The 19121-nt window shown below is 34.7% G+C and overlaps 1 protein-coding gene across 1 annotated transcript in view; it reads left to right on the top strand.

The window, feature by feature from the left end:
* Positions 1 to 19121, top strand: part of CNTLN (centlein) — a 438525-nt gene that overhangs the window by 284361 nt on the left and 135043 nt on the right. The window contains exons 16-18 of the mRNA XM_072600808.1: positions 12495 to 12645; positions 18350 to 18437; positions 18554 to 18720. Of these exons, the coding sequence (XP_072456909.1) occupies positions 12495 to 12645; positions 18350 to 18437; positions 18554 to 18720 (406 nt within the window). The remainder of the gene's footprint in view (positions 1 to 12494; positions 12646 to 18349; positions 18438 to 18553; positions 18721 to 19121) is intronic.

Below are 19121 nucleotides of genomic sequence, written 5' to 3'. Positions count from 1 at the left end.
CCTACCCCCCACTACTTCCCTCCCCCTCAACGACCACATACAATTCTGTATAGGTTCTGCATGTACTTTCCTATTGAGTACATTTTCACTATAGTCATGTGATGTAGTCGAACTAAAATGAATGGAAGAAATCATATAACAAATCAAAACATGATACGCAAAAACACTCATACACACAAACATGATCTGCTCCATTCTGCAAATGACTTCCATATTTCTTTCTCTGAGTGTGGAAGGCATTTTGCCTTAGAAATCCACCATTGGGATTTTTTTTTTAATAAGTTCTTGCATTATTACGAAATTCCAAGTCTACCAGAAAAAACTCTCGCACACTGTGGTTGAGTTTATTCCTTTCTAAAATTGAGTTGGACTAACTGATCTTTGAATTCTATTATGCATAGTTCACAATTTTGCCTCTATCTTCCTGGGAAAATATTAGATTTGAAATTGGGTGAGATCCTATCTCATTCACATCCCAACTACGAGTTATCCTCTATCTTTAAGGTATATTTCAATTTTAATTGTTCACAATTCCTCAAGCTCTTGGTACCTGTCCCTTCATTCTATAAATGATGTGTTTACAGATTGATAGATACTGTGCATGTAAATATGTACATTCATATTTTCATGTTTTACTTGAAAATTAATTAACTGCCTGCTCAGTTCTAATGTACATCATACATACATATACTTGAGGAAATGTATTGTATTCTTCCTTTTTTATTTGGATTTGTCACTTGAGTTCTTTATGAATGAAACTTGATTTCATTATGAGAATTAAGTATTATATTTACTACTGCATGACAAAACACTTCTATGAAACACTCAGCTACAAAGAATTCTCACACAATTAGATCCCAAAGTAGAACTTTACTGTCTTCAGAATATTTGCCTTCTTTCAGCAATATTGGCAAATTAGTGGCACAGTGGAGAGAGTGCTGGACATGGAATCAGAAAGATGAATTCAAAACTGGCCTCAGACAGCTACTAGTTGTGTGACCCTAGGCAAGTTACTGAACTTATCTCTGCCTCAGTTTTCTTATCTGTAAAAGGGGCATTATGATTATGACTACCTTACAAGATTGTTATGAGGATTGAGTGAGATAATATTTGTAAAACATTTAACAAAAATTTAAACCTTGCATAAATGTTCAACATTATTAGCTATTCTAAGATATTTTGAGCACTTCCTACATGTCAGGCACTGTGCTAAATGCTAGGAATATAAATACGAACAAAAATACAGACAGTCTCTTTCCTGAAGGAGCACACAACCCATTACATGAAGGTAGAGAAAAATATGAACAATTCCTCTTTTTTAAAAAAAGAAAAAGAGAAGGGAGTGGAACCAAGATGGTGGAGTAAAAGCAAATACTCACCTAAGTTCTTAGATAAACCCCTTCAGGTACCTCTAAAAAGAGAATCTGACCAAATTATGGAGGTGCACAATCCAACAGTAGACAGATTGTGGCAGATTTACAGCCCAGGACATACTGGAAGGTCAATGGGAAGGATCTGTTCCACGGAGGTGGAGGAGCACACAGCACAGCACATCCCCACCACAGCAGGGTCAAGCAGGAAAGCCCCAGGGCTGCCTGAGATAGCAGCAGCACAGCAGAACTGTAGATTGGCAGCCCAGGGTAGGAGACCAGCAGAGCCAAGCAAGTGAGAGCCACTGAGCCCAAGCAGGCACTCCTGAGACTATCAGCCTGCAGATTAAACATCTGTAAATCACCTACTTGAACTTCCGGGAGCCAAAATGGCAGAATGATCGGTAAATGCTCTCTCCCCCTTCCCTTGTTGACCTTGAAAGAGTCATAAAATATTTCCCCAGAAAAATCCTGAATCAGTGGGATCAATAGAAGGGGCAAACACTCTCGAAACACCTGAGGCTCAGAAAATTGCTAAACAGGATTCCTCTTACTGTGGCAGACCAGACTGTCGCAGACAGCCTCACCTCAGTGAACCACCGAGAGGAGCTCCAGGGGTGTGGAGCCTCGTACCAGGACCCAGGTGCTACCTCAGGGGGATCACCAAACGCTGAGCTTGTCTTTGCTCTAGCTTAGTTGAGGTAATCTCCTGTGACCAGACCACCCCTCCCCTACACTTCAAAAGCTAGCTCCAGGGCTAATCCAGGGAAACACACACACACACACACACACACACACACACACACACACACACACACACACACCACCTGCCCTTTGCTTTCTCACACCAGCCAGCTCAGCACCAGGTTCTCTAGCTTCTAGGTGAAAGAACCAGAGGCCACAATATACAAAGCGTCATCATCATGAGGAAGAAGAAGCAAAGCAAGAAGGAAAAGACCATGGAATCTTTCTATTAGGAGCAAGGACCAAAACATGAATACCAAACAGATCAGTATTGAGACTGCACTCCCATCTGAAATTTCAGAAGGGACTATGAACTGCTCATATGCACAAAGAACTTTCTTGGAAGAACTGAGAAAGGAAATAGAAGAAAAACTGGCCAATAATTTTAAAACTATGAAAAAAGTTCACTGAAGGGAACAGCTCTTTAAAAAGGAAAATTGAACAAATGGAAAAGGAAGCACAAAACCTAACTGGGAATATTGGACAAATGGAAAATGAATATAAAAAGTAACTGGAGAAAATAATTCCTTAAAAGGAATAATTGGACAAATGGAAAAAGAGATGCAAAAGTTAACTGAAGAAAACAATTTGATGAAAATTAGAATTGGACAAGTAGAAGCTAATGACTCTACGAGACATCAAGAATCAGTCAAACAAAATCTAAAGAATGAAAAGATAGAAGAAAATGTAAAATATCTAATTGGAAAAACAACTGACCTGGAAAATAGATCCAGGACAGAAAATTTAAGAATTATTGGCCTACCAGAAAGCCACAATGAAAAAAAAGAGTCTGGATAATATGTTCCAAGAAATCATCAAGGAAAGCTGCCCAGAAGTGGTAGATCCAGAGGGCAAAATAGTCATTGAAAGAATCCACTGTTCACCTCCCAAAAGGGATCCCAAGCTAAAAACACCAAGAAATATTGTTGCCAAATTCCAGAACTATGAATTGAGGGAGAAAATACTTCAGGCAACCAGGAAGAAACCATTCAAATATCGAGGAGCTACAGTCAGATCACACAGGACCTTGCAGCTTTTGCATTAAAAGATCAAAGGAATTGGACTATGATATTCTATAAGGCAAAGGAGCTGGAACTACCAAGGATGAATTACCCAGCAAAGTTCAGCATAACATTTCAGGCAAGGAGATGGACATTCAATGAAATAAGCCATTCCCAGACCTTCCTGAAAAAAAGGCCAGAACTAAATAGAAAATTCAGTCTTCAAACACAAGTTTCAAGAGAGGCATAAAAAGGTAAACAGAAAAAGAAAACTTATTACTCAATTTGGGCAAACTGTTTTGCCTCCCTGTAAGGGAAGATGATACTTGTTAATCTTGAGAATTGTACATCTATTATGAAATATAAAAGGGATACACATAGGTAGAGGGAAGAGGTATAAAGTTAATGATATGATGATAAAAATGTGATTTAAGCATGTGAAGGGAGTGTAACAGGAGATGTGAAAAGGATGAAGCAGAAAATGGTAAGTTACATCACAGGAAGAAGTACAAAATTATACTAGAGGGAAAGAGGGGAGGGAGATGAGCATTGTTTGAGAGGTACTCTCATCTGATTTGGTATAGGCAGTAGGAGGGGGAAGGGGGGAAGAAAGGAAAGGGGAGGCTAAAAGAGAAGGAAGAAGTAGTAAGGGTAAAAGGGAAAGGGGCTGAAAGAAGGAAGGGAAGGCTGCGGGAGGTTCTGGTCAAAAGTGAAAACTCTTGAAGAGGGGAAGGGAGATGGGAGAACTGAAAGCACAAATGGTGTGAAAGGGGATAGAGGGAAAGACACAGATTCTAATCATAACTGTGAATGTGAATGGAATGAACTCTCTCATAAAACCTTGGTGGGTAGCAGAATAGATTAAAAACCATAATCCAATATGTTGTTTACAAGAAACACATTTCAAATGGGGGGGATACACACAGGATAAAGATAAAAGGTTGGAGCAGAACATATTGTGCTTCAGATGATGTAAGAAAAGCAGGGGTAGCAATCCTAATCTCAGACAAAGCAAAAGTAGAAATAGATGTAATCAAAAGAGATAAGGAAGGAAACTATATCCTTCTAAAAGGCACCATAGACAACTAAGCAATTTCATTACGAAACATATATGCTCCAAATGGTATAGCATCCAGATTCTTAGAGGAGAAGTTAAGGGAGTTACAGGAAGAAATAGACAGCAAAGCAATATTAGTGGAGGACCTCAACCTTCCCTCTCTGAAATTGATCAATCTAACCTCAAAATAAACAAGAAAAAAAGTTAAGGTGAATAAAACTCTGGAAAAGGTAGATATGATAGCTCTCTGGAGAAAATTCAATGGATATAGAAAGGAATATACCTTTTTCTCAGTGGTATTTGGCATATATAATAAAATTGACCATGTACTAGGGCATAAAAACCTCACAATCCAGTGCAGAAAGGCAGAGATAGTCAATGCATCTTTCTCAGATCATAATGCAGTAAAACTTTTATGTAATCAAGGGCCATGGAAAGATAAACCAAAAATTAATTGGAAACTAAACAATCTAATCCTAAAGAATGAGTGGGTTAAACAACAAATTATAGCAACAATCAATAACTTCATTCAAGAGAATGATAATAATGAGATAACCTACCAAACTTCATGGGATTCTGCAAAAGCAATTCTTATGGGAAGTTTTATAACTTTGAGTGCCTACATGAATAAAATAAAGAGGAGATCAATAAATTGGGCATGCAGCTGAAAAAGCTAGCAAAAGAACAAATTGAAAATCTCCAAGAAAATACCAAGTAAGAAATAATGAAAACCAAAGGAAAGATTAATAAAATTGAAATTAAGAAAACTATTGACCTAATAAATAAAACTGAGTTGGTTTTATGAAAAAAACTAATAAAATTGATAAACTCTTGCTCAATTTGATTAAAAAAAGGAGAAAACCAAATTGCCAATGTCAAAAATGAAAGGGGTGAACTCACCTCCAATGAGGAGGAAATTAAAACAATAATTAGAAATTACTTTGCCCAACTTTATGTCCATAAATTCAACAATCTAAATGAGATGGTTGCATATTTTAAGAAACATAAATTGCCCAAAGTAGCAGAAGAGGAACTGAATACTTAATCCCATCTCAGAAAAAGAAATTGAACAAGCTATCAGTGAACTCCCTCAGAAAAAATCTCCAGGGCCAGATAGATTTACAAATGAATTCGATCAAACATTTAAAGAACAGTTAACTCCAGTACTTTATAGACTATTTGGGAAAATTGGGGAAGAAGGAGTCCTCCCAAATTCTTTTTATGATACAAATATGGTTATGATACCTAAACCAAGAAGAGGTAAAACAGAGAAAGCAAATTATAGAGCAATTTCTCTAATGAATATAGATGCAAAAATTTTAAATAAGATTTTAGCAAAAAGAATAAAGCAACTTATCATGAGAATAATACATCATGATCAGGTGGATTCATACCAGAAATGCAGGGCTGGTTCAGTATCAGGAAAACTATTAGCATTATTGACCATGTCAACAAGAAACCTAACAGAAACCACATGATTATCTCAATAGATACAGAAAAAGCTTTTGACAAAATACAACACCCATTCCTATTAAAAACACTGGAGAGCATTGGAATAAATGGAACTTTCCATAAAATAATAAGCAGTATCTACCTAAAACCTTCAGCAAGCATTATATGCAATGGAGATAAGCTTGATGCATTTCCATTTTCCAATAGATCAGGGGTTTAACAAGTATGTTCATTATCACCACTATTATTCAATATGGTACTAAAAATGTTAGCTGTAGCATTTAGAGAAGATAAAGAAATTGAAGGAATTAGAATAGACAAAGAAGAAACTTAAGATGTCACTCTGCAGATGATATGATGATATACTTAGAGACTCCCAGAGATTCAATTAAAAAACTACTTGAAATAATAAACAACTTTGGCAAAGTTGCAGGTTACAAAATAAACCCACATAAATCTTCTTCATTCCCATATGTTAGCAACAAAGTCAAACAGCAAGAGACAGAAAGAGAAATCCCATTTAAAGCTAGGGCAGACACTATAAAATACTTGGGAGTTTACCTGCCAAAACAAACCCAGGGACTATATGAACACAATAAAACAGCACTTTGCACAAATAAAGTCAGATCTAAGTAAGTGGAAAAACATCAGTTGCTCATGGGTAGGCTGAGCCAATATAATAAAAATGATAATTCTACCTAAATTAATTTACTTATTCACTGCCATACCAGTCAAATTATCAGATAATTATTTTCCAGAGCTAGAAAAAATAATTTCAAAATTCATCTGGAAGGACAAAAGGTTCTTTTCAATATGAAGGGGACTAATGAAAAGAAATGCTAGGGAAGATGGCTTAGCTCTACCAGATCTCAAATTGTATTATAAAGCAGCAGTTATCAAAAGCACTTGATCTGGCTAAGAAACAGAAGGATAGACAAGTAGAATGGGCTAGGTACTCAAGACACAGTAGGCAATGAATATAATAATGTACTGTTTGATAAACCCAAGGACCCTAGCTTCTGGCACAAGAACTCACTGTTTGACGAAAATTGCTGGGAAAACTGGATAACAATGTGGCGGAAACTAGGCATAGACCAATGCCTCACAACATACACAAGAATAAAGTCCAAATGGCTACGTGATCTAGGTATAAAAATTGATACTATAAATAAATTAGTGGAGCAAGGAATAGTATATTTATCAGATTTATGGAGAAGGGACAAATTTTTGACTAAACAAGAGATAGCATTATGATGTGCAAAATGGATGATTTTGATTATATTAAACTGAAAAGGTTTTGTACAACCAAACCCAATACAACCAAGATTTGGAGGGATGCAGAAAACTGGAAAAGATTTTTTGCTACTAGTGTCTGTAATAAAGGCCTCATTTCTAAAATATATAGAGAGTTGAGTCAAATGTACAAGAATAGAAGTCATTCCCCAATTGATAAATGTTCAAAGGATATGAACAGGTACTTTTCAGAGGAAGAAATTAATGATATCTATAGTTATATGAAAAAATTCTCTAAATCACTATTGATTAGAGAGATGCAAATCTAAACAGTTCTGAGGTTCCACATCACACCTATCAAATTGAGTAACCTGACAAAACATTTATCAAAATGTTGGAGAAGATTTGGGAGAGTTGGAACACCATTGTTGGTGCTGTGAGATGATCTAACCATTTTGGAGGGCAATTTGGAACTATGCCCAAAGGGCTACAAAAATGTGCATGCCCTTTGACCCAGCAATACTGCTTCTAGGACTGTATCCCCAAGATATCATAAAAATGGAAAAGTGTCCCACATGTACAAAAATATTTATAGTATCACTCTTTGTGGTGGCAAAAATTAGAAATCAAGGGGATGCCCATCAATTGGGGAATGGCTGAATAAATTATGGTATATGAATGTAATGGAATACTGTTGTGCTATTAGAAATGATGAACAGGAAGATTGCAGAGAGGCCTGGAAGGACTTATATGATCTGATGCTGAGTGAAAGGAGGAGAACCAGGAGAACTTTGTGCATAACAACGACCACAGTGTGCTGGAGTTTTTTCTGGTAGACTTGGAACTTCATTGCAATGCAAGGACTTAAAAAATTCCCAATGGCCTTTTAAGGCAAAATGCCTTCCACGACCAGAGAAAGAACTATGGAATTCAGATTGTAACAGATCGTTTTCTTTTGTATTACATATTGGTTTGTTATATGATTTCTCCCATTCATTTTAATTCTTCTATACAACATGACTGGTAAAAATGTATTTAATAGGAATGTATGTGTAGAACCTTTATAAAATTGTATGCTGTCTTGGGGAGGGAGGGGCAGGAAGGGGAGAGAGGAGAAAAAAATCTAAGTTATACGGTAGTGATTGTAGAACACTGAAAATAAATAAAAAAATAAAATGTCAAAAAAAAAAAGGCAGGCAATATTTGATATAGGTTTGCCTTGTGCAGTCATGCAAATCAAATTGACACTCCTGTTGTCGTTTGGCTTGATTGAGCCACATTTGTAGATCTGTGTCCAGTCCTGGAACCATGTCCACCAATCAGCAGAAATAAAGTTTGCAATCTCAAAAAAAAAAAAGGAAAAAAGATTGATAGGCTTGAACTTATGATACATACATCAAACCTATAGAAATAATTTTAGAACAAGCAGATTTCACTCTAACAACTGGTAATCAAGTTTGATATCAGGCATATACCATTGGATTTGTAAATTTAACTGAAAATGGCTTAACTCCCCATGGCCTTAAAGATAGTCATAGTCCAAGAATGGAATGAAACATCCTTCTGGGGCTAGCATCCTCATGAACTCAGTCATGCTAATTTGTTTATGAAAATGAATAGTTTTATGGTGACAATTTGGGCCTAGGTCATTGTATCAGAAATCACATAATGGTTATCCTTAAGGCTTCCTTCAAGTCTCAACTAAAATTCTTCCTGAGGAAATCTTACTCCACCCTTCTGAGTTCCAGTGCTTTGCCTTTTTAAATTATTTCCTATTTATCCTGAATTTAGCTTGCTTTGTACATATTTGTTTGCATGGTATTTTTCTCATTAGACTGTAAAGCTCTTGGAGGTCAGGGACTGTCTTTTGTCTCTTTTTGTATCTTCTTCACCTAGCACGGTAGGCATTTAATAAGTGTTTATTGATTGAAGGAACTTAACTGTATTAAAAATGCCTATTTTCCAGATTGTGATAAACAATTGGCTGACCAAACCAATCCCTAGAATTGGTTTGTCAGTATGTATCAGATTTCTCAGACAAACAGGGAGTGAGTATGGACTAGGTCAAAAATGAAAAGGATGAAAAAAGTTGACTTGGTAATCTTTAGGAAATTAAACAGGGATTTTAATTATACCAAGCTTCTCCTCAGTACCTGTCTTTTTAATAGCAATAGTTTTCTGGTGATGTATGGCTACAAGTAATGGAATACCACAGTCTCTGAAATATTAAAATTGAGGTTTGCTCCAAAGTAAATGAAACTCTACATTGTGGGTGTAAGGGGGCCTCAATATGTTACTAACAAAGAAATGTGCAAGAGAATCAGTGTGAAGGAAGTCATTCAAGAGATCTATGACTGCATGAAAATGTAGTCTTGTAGCAAGATCATGGCATAAGTGATAGATGGCCAACAGGATCTACTGATATCCATGTCATAACATCTAAAGGAAAGTTTAATCATGTTTGATTCCTCTGGAAGATTTGTAGAAGGATATGAACAAGAATTGCACAGGATAAGAAGGCATTTATGGGTCATAGCCTGCATTATTAGAGTGAGTATCTATGTCAACAAGATCAAAGTATTTCTGTGTGTGTGTGTGTGTGTGTGTGTGTGATGCTATTTGTCTGTATAAATCCCAGATTCCTGTAGTCTCTGAAAAATTAAAATTGCAGTTGAGCCAGATAAGAGTGGAGAAAAATACCATGAATCTAAGAGAGGAATGGCACCAAATACCATCTAGAGAGAACATAGGCCAGCCATGTTACAGACACTCCATCTCTTGACTCTGGGCATGTCCTCTGGCTGTCCCCCATGTCTGGAGTGCTCTCCCTCTTCTGCTTTGACTACTACCTATCTACCTTCCTTGAAGTCCCACCTTCTACCAGAAGCTTCCCCAACCTCTTTTAATCCCCATACTTTCTCTCTCTTAATTGTTTCCTTTTTTATCCTGTATATGGCTTGCTTTGTATCTGTATTTGTTCACATGTCCATGTGAGCTCCATGAGGTATTGATGACTTTTGCTTTTTTTTTTTTTTTGTATCCTCAGCACATAGCACAGTTCCTGGCACTTAATAAATGCTTTTGATTGATTGATGTAATGAAAACAAGTGAAATAGATAGCCCATATTCTGTACTAATAAACATGTAATATTACAAAACTTGCAGAAGATGCCTTAGCAGTCTGTATAAAACCCTCACAGAGAATTTGTGGAATTCAATGGACAAGAATTATGGAAGATGAGAATCACAGAGTCATAAATTTGGAAATGACTTAATTTTCTATCTAGTATAATATAAAGAACCATTATAATAACTATATATTATATATTATTATATTATAATAACTATTATAACAACTATTATAGTGAAATACTATTGTAACTCAGTAATGACTATTAACTGGCATGTACCTGATTGAAAATGGTTTTTCTATCTCACTTAATAAATAGTTTCTAACTAAAACTCTAGGGAAGGGGACTCTGCTACTTTGGTTGGCATCCCATTTCATTGTTAGACAATTCTAATTCTTAGGGGACTTTTCCTTACATCAAACCTAAATCTGCCTTTTAGTGAATTCCATTCATTCTCCTAGTTCTGCTATCTGGAACCAAGCAAAATTAATCAAATCTCTCTTCCTCATTTATATCTCTTTGTATGCTTGAAGATAAGACCCATGTTTTGCTTTTTAAAGCATTCTCTACAGTCCAAACATCCCCAGTTCATTCAGCTTTTAATCTCAACTTTTGATTAGCCTTTATCCAAATTTTGGTAAAAAATGTAAATCAGTGTAGAACCAAGTCCAGTTATCAGAGGTTTTACATGAAAGAGCAACTTCATATGAGGATATTGATAACAATTCTTTGGGTTTCCTCATTTAAAGGTACTACATTTTTCCTCACCATATTGAAATGCTTAGGTTAAATATAGGCAAAATAATGTATAACAGTTCCTTAATCTACCAGTCTAGAACCGTTTTTTAATGATTTGGTAGTGCTGAATGATGGCTAGTTTTATACCCCACCTCTCACTTGTCCTTCCTTCCAGAAGCTATTTTTCTTCTGTTCTAGGTAGTGTTTTATCTATTCTACTATGTTGAGACTTTTCCCTCTCTTCAGTCATCAGCTTTTCTTGACTGCTAGAGCAGTATGTATTAAGGTTTGGAGAATATTAGTTTGAATCTTTGTCTGGAAGAGATTCTCAAACTCCAAGAGGATCCCACAGATAGACCACTAGATGACTTGCTACCCATGCCATAGGTGTCTCAGAGTATTGACAGAGTATAGAGTGCAAGATATTAGCAGGGAATTATGGGAAATGCCATATGTAATTTAGTGAGTCAGCAAAATGGCCCTCTTTTTTTTTTTTTTTTAATAGGATTTACATGCTGGCGAGGTTTTTTTTTCTTTTCCCTTTTTGTTTTCATTACTTTATTTGCCACATTTCATTTTGTTTTGGGGTGGTGGCAAATTGAAAGGGCCAGCCACATCTTTCGTTAAGCCATCTTACTTAATAGAATCTTGATCTACTCACCACGTACTCGAACCCTGTTTTCTTTAGGGTAAAATTATCTAATCTGTAATCTGCAGTTTAATGCTTTATCCCTGTTACATTTAGTTAGATGGTATACATACTATATATTTCAGAGATGAGTAACAACCATTGCATTGTCTTCTAAAAGCTTATGTGAAACCAATCAATGAAATTTGAGTCATGGACTCTCAGACTAATTTAGAAAGCACCTTAGGGTTTTTCTAGTGGCATCTAAATTTGAATAACTCAGATTTCATTTGAATTCCACTGCCAATGAGAAAGTCATGATCTTTTTAAAGAGTCCTTCCAAATTTGGGCAACTTATATTTGATGTTAGAATTTCTCAAACCAACAATAATTTGCACTAATTTGTAATATAATTATTTGAAATTTTGAAAATAGTGTTTATTTTATTAGAAATATATCTATATATAACAAGTAAAATTTAATAAATTGATATATGTGTATGTATAGCTGTACATTTACTTATTCATTATAAAATCTGCCTACATACCAATATAAACTACTGCAGTTCAAGTTTAAATGTTTCACTTTCTTACCATTTCTTTTCATAGCAAAATTCACAGAGCCTCACAGATTCCTTCTAATAAGCTATTTCTTCTGCTTAGCTGAATATAGGCAACTCAGCATTTGCATTACTATTATCCCCTTTCAAAGTGTGTATTAAATGGGAGGGCCCATCTGGCAGTTCATATACATCAGTAAGCCATCTCTGACAGGTTTCTCATATGACATTTCCACTAGTGTGCATCATTGTAAGTTTGCCTGGGGGATATTAGAGATTTGAAAATAATAATTAACTTGATTCTCTGTTGCTGTACTATCATTTCCTTTAATTAACGCTACAGCTGTAGCCACATAGTAAAGCACAAAGTAAAATGGAGATTTTATAGTTATCTTGTGTTCTTGATTACCATAGATGTCTACGCTCTATAATTCTACCCTTCCTCCCAAGTATCCTTGGGACATTTATAGAGTTAATTCTTTATAACTTTACCTAAAGTTGATAAAATTATTTAAAGATTCAAGCTGGAAAGACATGAATTGTTTTTAATTAATTTTCTTCTTGTATTTTTCCTGCTAAAGCGATTCTGAAGAACTGACCTCTCCAAACCTAGGAACAATCATTGTGGAAACATCCCAAAAAGTCAGTCCAAGAAAAGATGAAGGGGAGCAGACAGAAGAACAAGCAGTAAAGAAAGAAATTACATTAGCTATAGAAAGTCCAGTCAAAAAGGTATATAATATATTTATTTATAAGACCCATTTTAATAATATTTCAAATTTCTCTAAGCTGCCCATACCCTGACATCATGATTAATGATTTTAAACTTATGTTAGTAATTTAAAAATTCTTTTCAAAAGACATACAGCAAAGATTAAAATTAATTATATTGTATATCCTGGTATACTTTATCGTAAAGCATTAGTTAAAGAAAAATTAGTTACATATTTATTAATAAATGAGAATATTGGATAACCTCTTAAATTTCAATTTTAATTATATTTAATGTTCTCTACTAATGAGCACCTCAAAAAAGGGTCCTCATTAGGTACAGTATATTTGTACTCACAAAGTATCATTTTTAGCTGCATTTAAATGTAAAACAATATTCTTCACTCACCACTAACATGGAGTATTTTTTTTTTTTAAACACTGCCTTTTTTCCCTATCCTTCCAGTCAGTCAGAAAGCATTTTTAGAGCACTTAATATGTGCCAGCCAGTGGTCATAGTATTAGGGAAGCCAGCCCTCTAGGGACTCACTTCTAAAAATAGAAAGTGAAAAATATTTTAACTACAACTTAATAATAATTAATAATACTTTCTCAGTGCACTACCATGTCTACCCTTTTAGTACAAACCTCTATAAAGCTGGAAGATAAATGATTTCTTTTATCCTGAACACTAGGTTGTTCTTTCATTGAAACTGTAGGAAGCTATTCTCTTTAAAGTTTTTCTTTCATATCTGATTGTTTAGCTGACCCAAGTGACTTTGGGGTTACTAGTACATCAAAATGGAACTTTTTAAAAATTTTTATTTTTTTTAATATATGATTTATTTATTTTCAGTTTACAACATTCACTTCCACAAGATTTTGAATTCCAAATTTTTCCTGCATCTCTCCCCACCCCCCCACCTCAGGACAACATGCACCTCATGCACCCCTTCCCCCAATCTGTCCTCTCTTCTATCACCCCCTTTTCTCTCATTCTCCTCCCGTCTATTTTCCTGTAGGGCAAGATAGATTTCTATACCCCATTCCCTGTACGTCTTATTTCCCAGTTGCATGCAAAAATTTTTAACATTCATTTTTAAAGCTTTGAGTTCCACATTCTCTCCTTTCCTCCTTCCCCACCCATTCTCCTTGAGAAAGCATGCAATTCTATGTAGGTCATACATGTGTAGCCATGCAAACCACTTCTATAGCAGTCATGTTGCAAAAGACTAAGTCCATTTCCCCCTATCCTGATCCACCCTCCATTTATTCTGTTTTCTCCCTTGACCTGTCACGCCACCATGTGTTTGCTTCTGATTACCCCTTCCACCAATCTGCCAGCCCTTCTGTTATCCTCCTTGTTCTATTCCCTTCCCCCTGCAGGGTAAGATAGATTTCCATACACAGTTGAGTGTGTGTTATAGATTTCCATACACAGTTGAGTGTGTGTTATTCCTCCTTAAGCCAAACCCAATGAGAGTAAAGCTCACTTATTCCCTTTCACCTCCCCCTTCTGCCCTCCATTGTAAAAGCTCTTGTTTGCCTCTTTTATGTGAGATGATTTGCTACATTCTACCTCTTCCTTTCTCTCCCAATACATTCCTCTCAACAGTTAATTTTATTTTTTAGGTATTCTCCCTTTTTATTCAGCTTACTCTGTGCCATTTGTTTATACACATACATATCTATAATATATACCTATATACCTATATATACATACATATATAATATATACATATAGACACGTATGTATATATATATTCCCTCTAACTACCCTAATATTGAGAAAGGTCTCATGAGTTACAAATATCATCTTTCCATGTAGGAATGTAAACAGTTCAACTTTAATGAATCCCTTATGGTTTCTCTTTCCTGTTTACCTTTTCATGTTTCTCTTGATTCTTGTATTTAAAAGTCAGATTTTCTATTCAGCTCTGGTCTTTTCAACAAGAATGCTTGGAAGTCCTCTATTTCATTGAAATTCTATTTTTTTCCTTAAGTATTATGTTCAGTTTTTCTGGGTAGATGATTTTTGGTTTTAATCTTACCTCCTTTGACCTCTGAAATATCTATTCCAAATCCTCTGATCCCTTAGTGTTTAAGTTGCTAAATCCTGTGTTATTCTGATTGTATTTCCACAATACTTGAATTGCCTCTTTCTTGCTGTTTTGACCTGGGAACTCAGGAATTTGGCCACAATGTTGCTAGGAGTTTTCTTGTTGGGGTCTGTTTCAGGAAGTGATTGGTGGATTCTTTCCATTTGTATTTTACCCTCTGGTTCCAGAATATCATGGCAGTTTTCTTTGGTAATTTCTTGGAAGATGATGTCTAGTCTCTTTTTTTAATCATAGTTTTCAGGTAGACCAATCATTTTTAAATTATCTCTCCTGGATTTATTTTCCAGGTCAGTGGTTTTTCCAATGAGATATTTTACATTGTCTTCTATTTTTTTCATTCTTTTGGTTTAGTATTTCTTGATTTCTCACAAAGTCATTAGCTTCCATTTGCTCCATTCTAAATTTTCAGGTATTATTTTCTTTGGTGAGCTTTTGGACCTCCTTTTTCATTTGGCCAACTCTACTTTTTAAGGCATTCTTCTCCTCATTGGCTTTTTTGGACCTCTTTTGCCACTAGGATTAGTCTATTTTTAAAGATGTTCTTTTCTTCAGCATTTTTTGGGTCTTCTTTAGCAAGCTGTTGACTCATTTTTCATGATTTTCTTGCATCATTCTCATTTCTCTTCCCAATTTTTCCTCTACTTATCTTATTTGATTTTCAAAATCCTTTTTGAGTTCTTCCATGGCATGGCTCTAGTAACAATTAGATGAAGCTTTTTACTGTTAAAATAAAAAGAATATCTTTACTTTCCAAGTTTGTGCTGATTTGAGCTTTGCACTAGCCACCTTCACTATATGTGGAATGTACTCCCTTTTTATCTCCCCTTACTGGAGTCCCTCTTTTATTTTAAGATGCAGCCCAACCATCATCTTCTGCATGCAACCTTTCCTGATGCCCCTAACTGCTGGTGCCTTACCTTCTAAACTACTTTATAATTCATAGACTACTAGACTACTTCATATATAACCATATTTATTAACTTTCCATTTTTACTTTATGTGTGTGTGTGTGTGTGTGTGTGTGTGTGTGTACGTGTGTACTTGTCTCCTCTATTTGAGTGTGAACTCATTACAAGTATATTTAGTTACTTCCCATTTGGGTTCAGGAAAATAAATCTAATCCATCTTCCATATGCCAAACTCTTCAAATCTTTGAAGGCTATGGGCATAGCCTTGCTTCCCTCATAAAATCTTCTCTGCTGAAGACTAAATATTTCTAGTTCATTAAAATGTGCATGATTTTGAGTTTCATAAAAATTCCTTATACCTACTAAATGCTACCTATATACCTGTTGAATTTAATTAAACTTGATCACAAATATAACCTGCCACTTTGGCAAGCTCAACAAATATTATTTTGGTGTGTGTTGTTCCTGTCTACTCATTTGTGATTGCTGACAGATTCTACCTGATTGAAGAATTTTGTCAAACATAGAAAAATAATGTGTCAAATATAATTCAGTAAAATTGTTTTTTCAATTGACTTATGCCCGTTTTATTTGTTTACATGGTATAACTGTGGAATACTATGACTTCCTTTTTAAAACACACGTATTAGGATATACATGTCCAGGGAAGTGCTATGTCTTTGAGGCTGTATTTTTATACAGTAGAAAGAATTCTGTATTTGGAGTCAAAGGTCCCAGAGTTGAGTCATACTCCTATGCTTGACCTTGAGTAAATTGCCTGATGTTTCTGGGTTTCTCCTCTGTGAAATGGAAGAGCTGGGCTCAGTCTCTATCTGCTAGTCTTAAAGCATTTTTGGAGCTCTTCTCTTGAAATTTACTTTAGTCCATGACACATTTTTTGACCTTGGAGGATGAAAGTGGTTTTTCTTAATTGCTAAAATTAATTTTCTGCTGAGTCTGGTGATTAAAAGAGATAGCTGATTAAACTGGGAAGCGCTATTTTGAGTAAGAAATGTGTGACCATACAATAAGAACTGTTCCCTTGTATGGATTTCAATGGTCTCTGGGAATTGTGCCAGAAGAGTAGCTCCAAAAATATTGTGAGCCTTGGTGTAATGTGATTGGAGAAGGTGCAGAATGGCACGGGGCGATTAGTTATTTTGAAGTAAAACCTTCACTGGGTCCAGGATATCAAACAAAAAAACCAACCCAAACCCACAAAAAACCAGCTTTGTAGCTTTACAGTAACACTTTATATTTAATCATTCATTTTGTTTATCCACTGTCTATAAAATGTACAGCCCATTGTCACAATGAGAATTTATGTCAACATTGTTTTATGGCATTCAATGCAATGGAATAAATTACAGGTAACGTGGCAGTTATTTCAGATTAGATAGTACTTTTTTGCTGTGCTAAAATTTTATCTTAAAAATAAATGCCATATTTAAAAGTTTTAAAATATCATTTTCCTCCTAATGACTACCAAGAAATGTTTTTATGATAATATTTCTTCAAAAATGCCATCTAAACTAAAATACATTACTCATTAATTTTCTCCAGAATTGACATCTTCAGAGAATTTCTAATTTATGAGAAGCCATCTTTTTTTTACATTGAATTAATTTTTATGCTAAAGCAAAAAAAAAAACCAAAAACCCAAACTAATCACCTAACCAAAATTTTTGCCATTTAAAAAAAATCCCACCACAGTCATCCTCATTCCTGTTTTTAAGTTTTAAAACATGTTAACAACTATGTATGTCTATGACTGTCTAAATTCTTTTTTGGAAAGAAATATTTATTGTTGAAGAGCAGTTTTGGAAAGTGAGCCTATACAGTTTTGTTTTATTTAGACTTGGTATACTGTCCTCAAGGATATCTGGAGAAAAGTATACTCTTTGAGGGATAGTAATTCATTTACCTACGTACATTACTTTATCTTTTAATGTGATGGTAACAGAGACTAATGGTTGAAATGCTTTCTTAATTTGCTATGTTTTCCTTCCTTGTTTTCCCCTTCTGTGCTGATTATAATTTCAAGAATCTATTATTTTCATAATTCACATGAGTTTTCTTTCCTTGCCTCATGCATAGACATCTGAAAGCCTCATACTACCACTTGAAGAGAATTCTTGATTATCCCTGGCATTTTAGAGTACAAAGGTATCATGGATAATTGAAATGTACAGATTATCCTTAAAAATCAATTCAGTTAATAGTTTCAATCTCTTCCTCCTGCTTTGACTGGTAACTAAATAGAACAAGGTAAGTTTCATTTCTTCTGTTTGCCCAGGTCCACTGGTGACATCATAGTGAAATATCCAAGGAATGGTCAGGCAGGATTGAAAAGAGGAGTAATGGACTGATATATCCAGAATCAAAATAATTAAAGTCTCACAGTATGTTTTATCTTAATACTTGTAACAATTAGTCCTACTTTTCTTTAGAAGGCCTTAAAGTTCATTCTGGTAAGTTGATTTAACCTTCTGTCTGCTAGCTGAATTTCTAGTTCTAACCAATAAATTGTGGTTTTAGGGTAAGAACAAAATATAATATTGCTAATTTTTTTATAATTATCTGATATGAACTTTATTTGCTCTTCATATGTTTTAAATAGGTAAAATTATTGTTTTTATTTTATCCAACTAGAGTTTTTGAGTACTAATCTAATTGGTATGAGACTTTTAAATTCAGGATATCAGTAATAAGAATTATAGAAGATCATCTTCCCAGAAGAAAATTTGTGCTTTGAGGAGTGCATATGCACCAGCTACTATTAAAGGTGAGAATGAATTGAAATTGCATAACTGTCATTTTAAATTTATGTAAGACTAAAAACCATCATTTACCGTGTCATTTATTTAGTTAACAAAGAGAATGTAAACTTCACGAAATTAGTATTACAGGAACGAGTTGTATCCATGCAGCAGCAAATCAATATGCTACAGGATTTGAAAAAGTCTACTGAAGCTTCTATTAAGGAATTAAAAGAAGCCAATGAAAAGCTTACCCAGCAACAACAAATAACTGACCAGAAATTTCAGACCACCAAACAAACCATTAAGGTAATGAAAACGTTAGTGAAAAGTTGTGTTATAAGATTTTAACAAAACCCATATTTTATTTACAATTTTGTTTAGCTCACATTTATGCAATTTACATATGTGTAAATCTATTGTTCAGTAACTTAAGTAGGTTAAGGAATGCACTCAAGAAGGAAGTTGCATGGAGAATAGGTGGATAGGTACTAATTAAAAATGACAATATGATTCTATTAATTTTGAGTTTTATTCTACATTTTTATTTTTTGGTCCTCTTCCATAGTGGTTTTGGTTTTTATTCTGTGTTATATCTTAGTTGATGAGTTAATAATATACTGACATTATATTCAACTTTTGTATGAAAAAAGTAATTTGAATCACATTAATTTTAACCTAAATATCTAACTTAATTTGATCATATTAAA

This window comes from Notamacropus eugenii, chromosome 1 (genome assembly GCF_028372415.1).
Source record: "Notamacropus eugenii isolate mMacEug1 chromosome 1, mMacEug1.pri_v2, whole genome shotgun sequence".
In the NCBI taxonomy this organism is placed as follows: Eukaryota; Metazoa; Chordata; class Mammalia; order Diprotodontia; family Macropodidae; genus Notamacropus; species Notamacropus eugenii.
The sequence above is the reverse complement of the archived record's forward strand: the minus strand, read 5'-3'. Positions and strand labels throughout refer to the sequence as shown.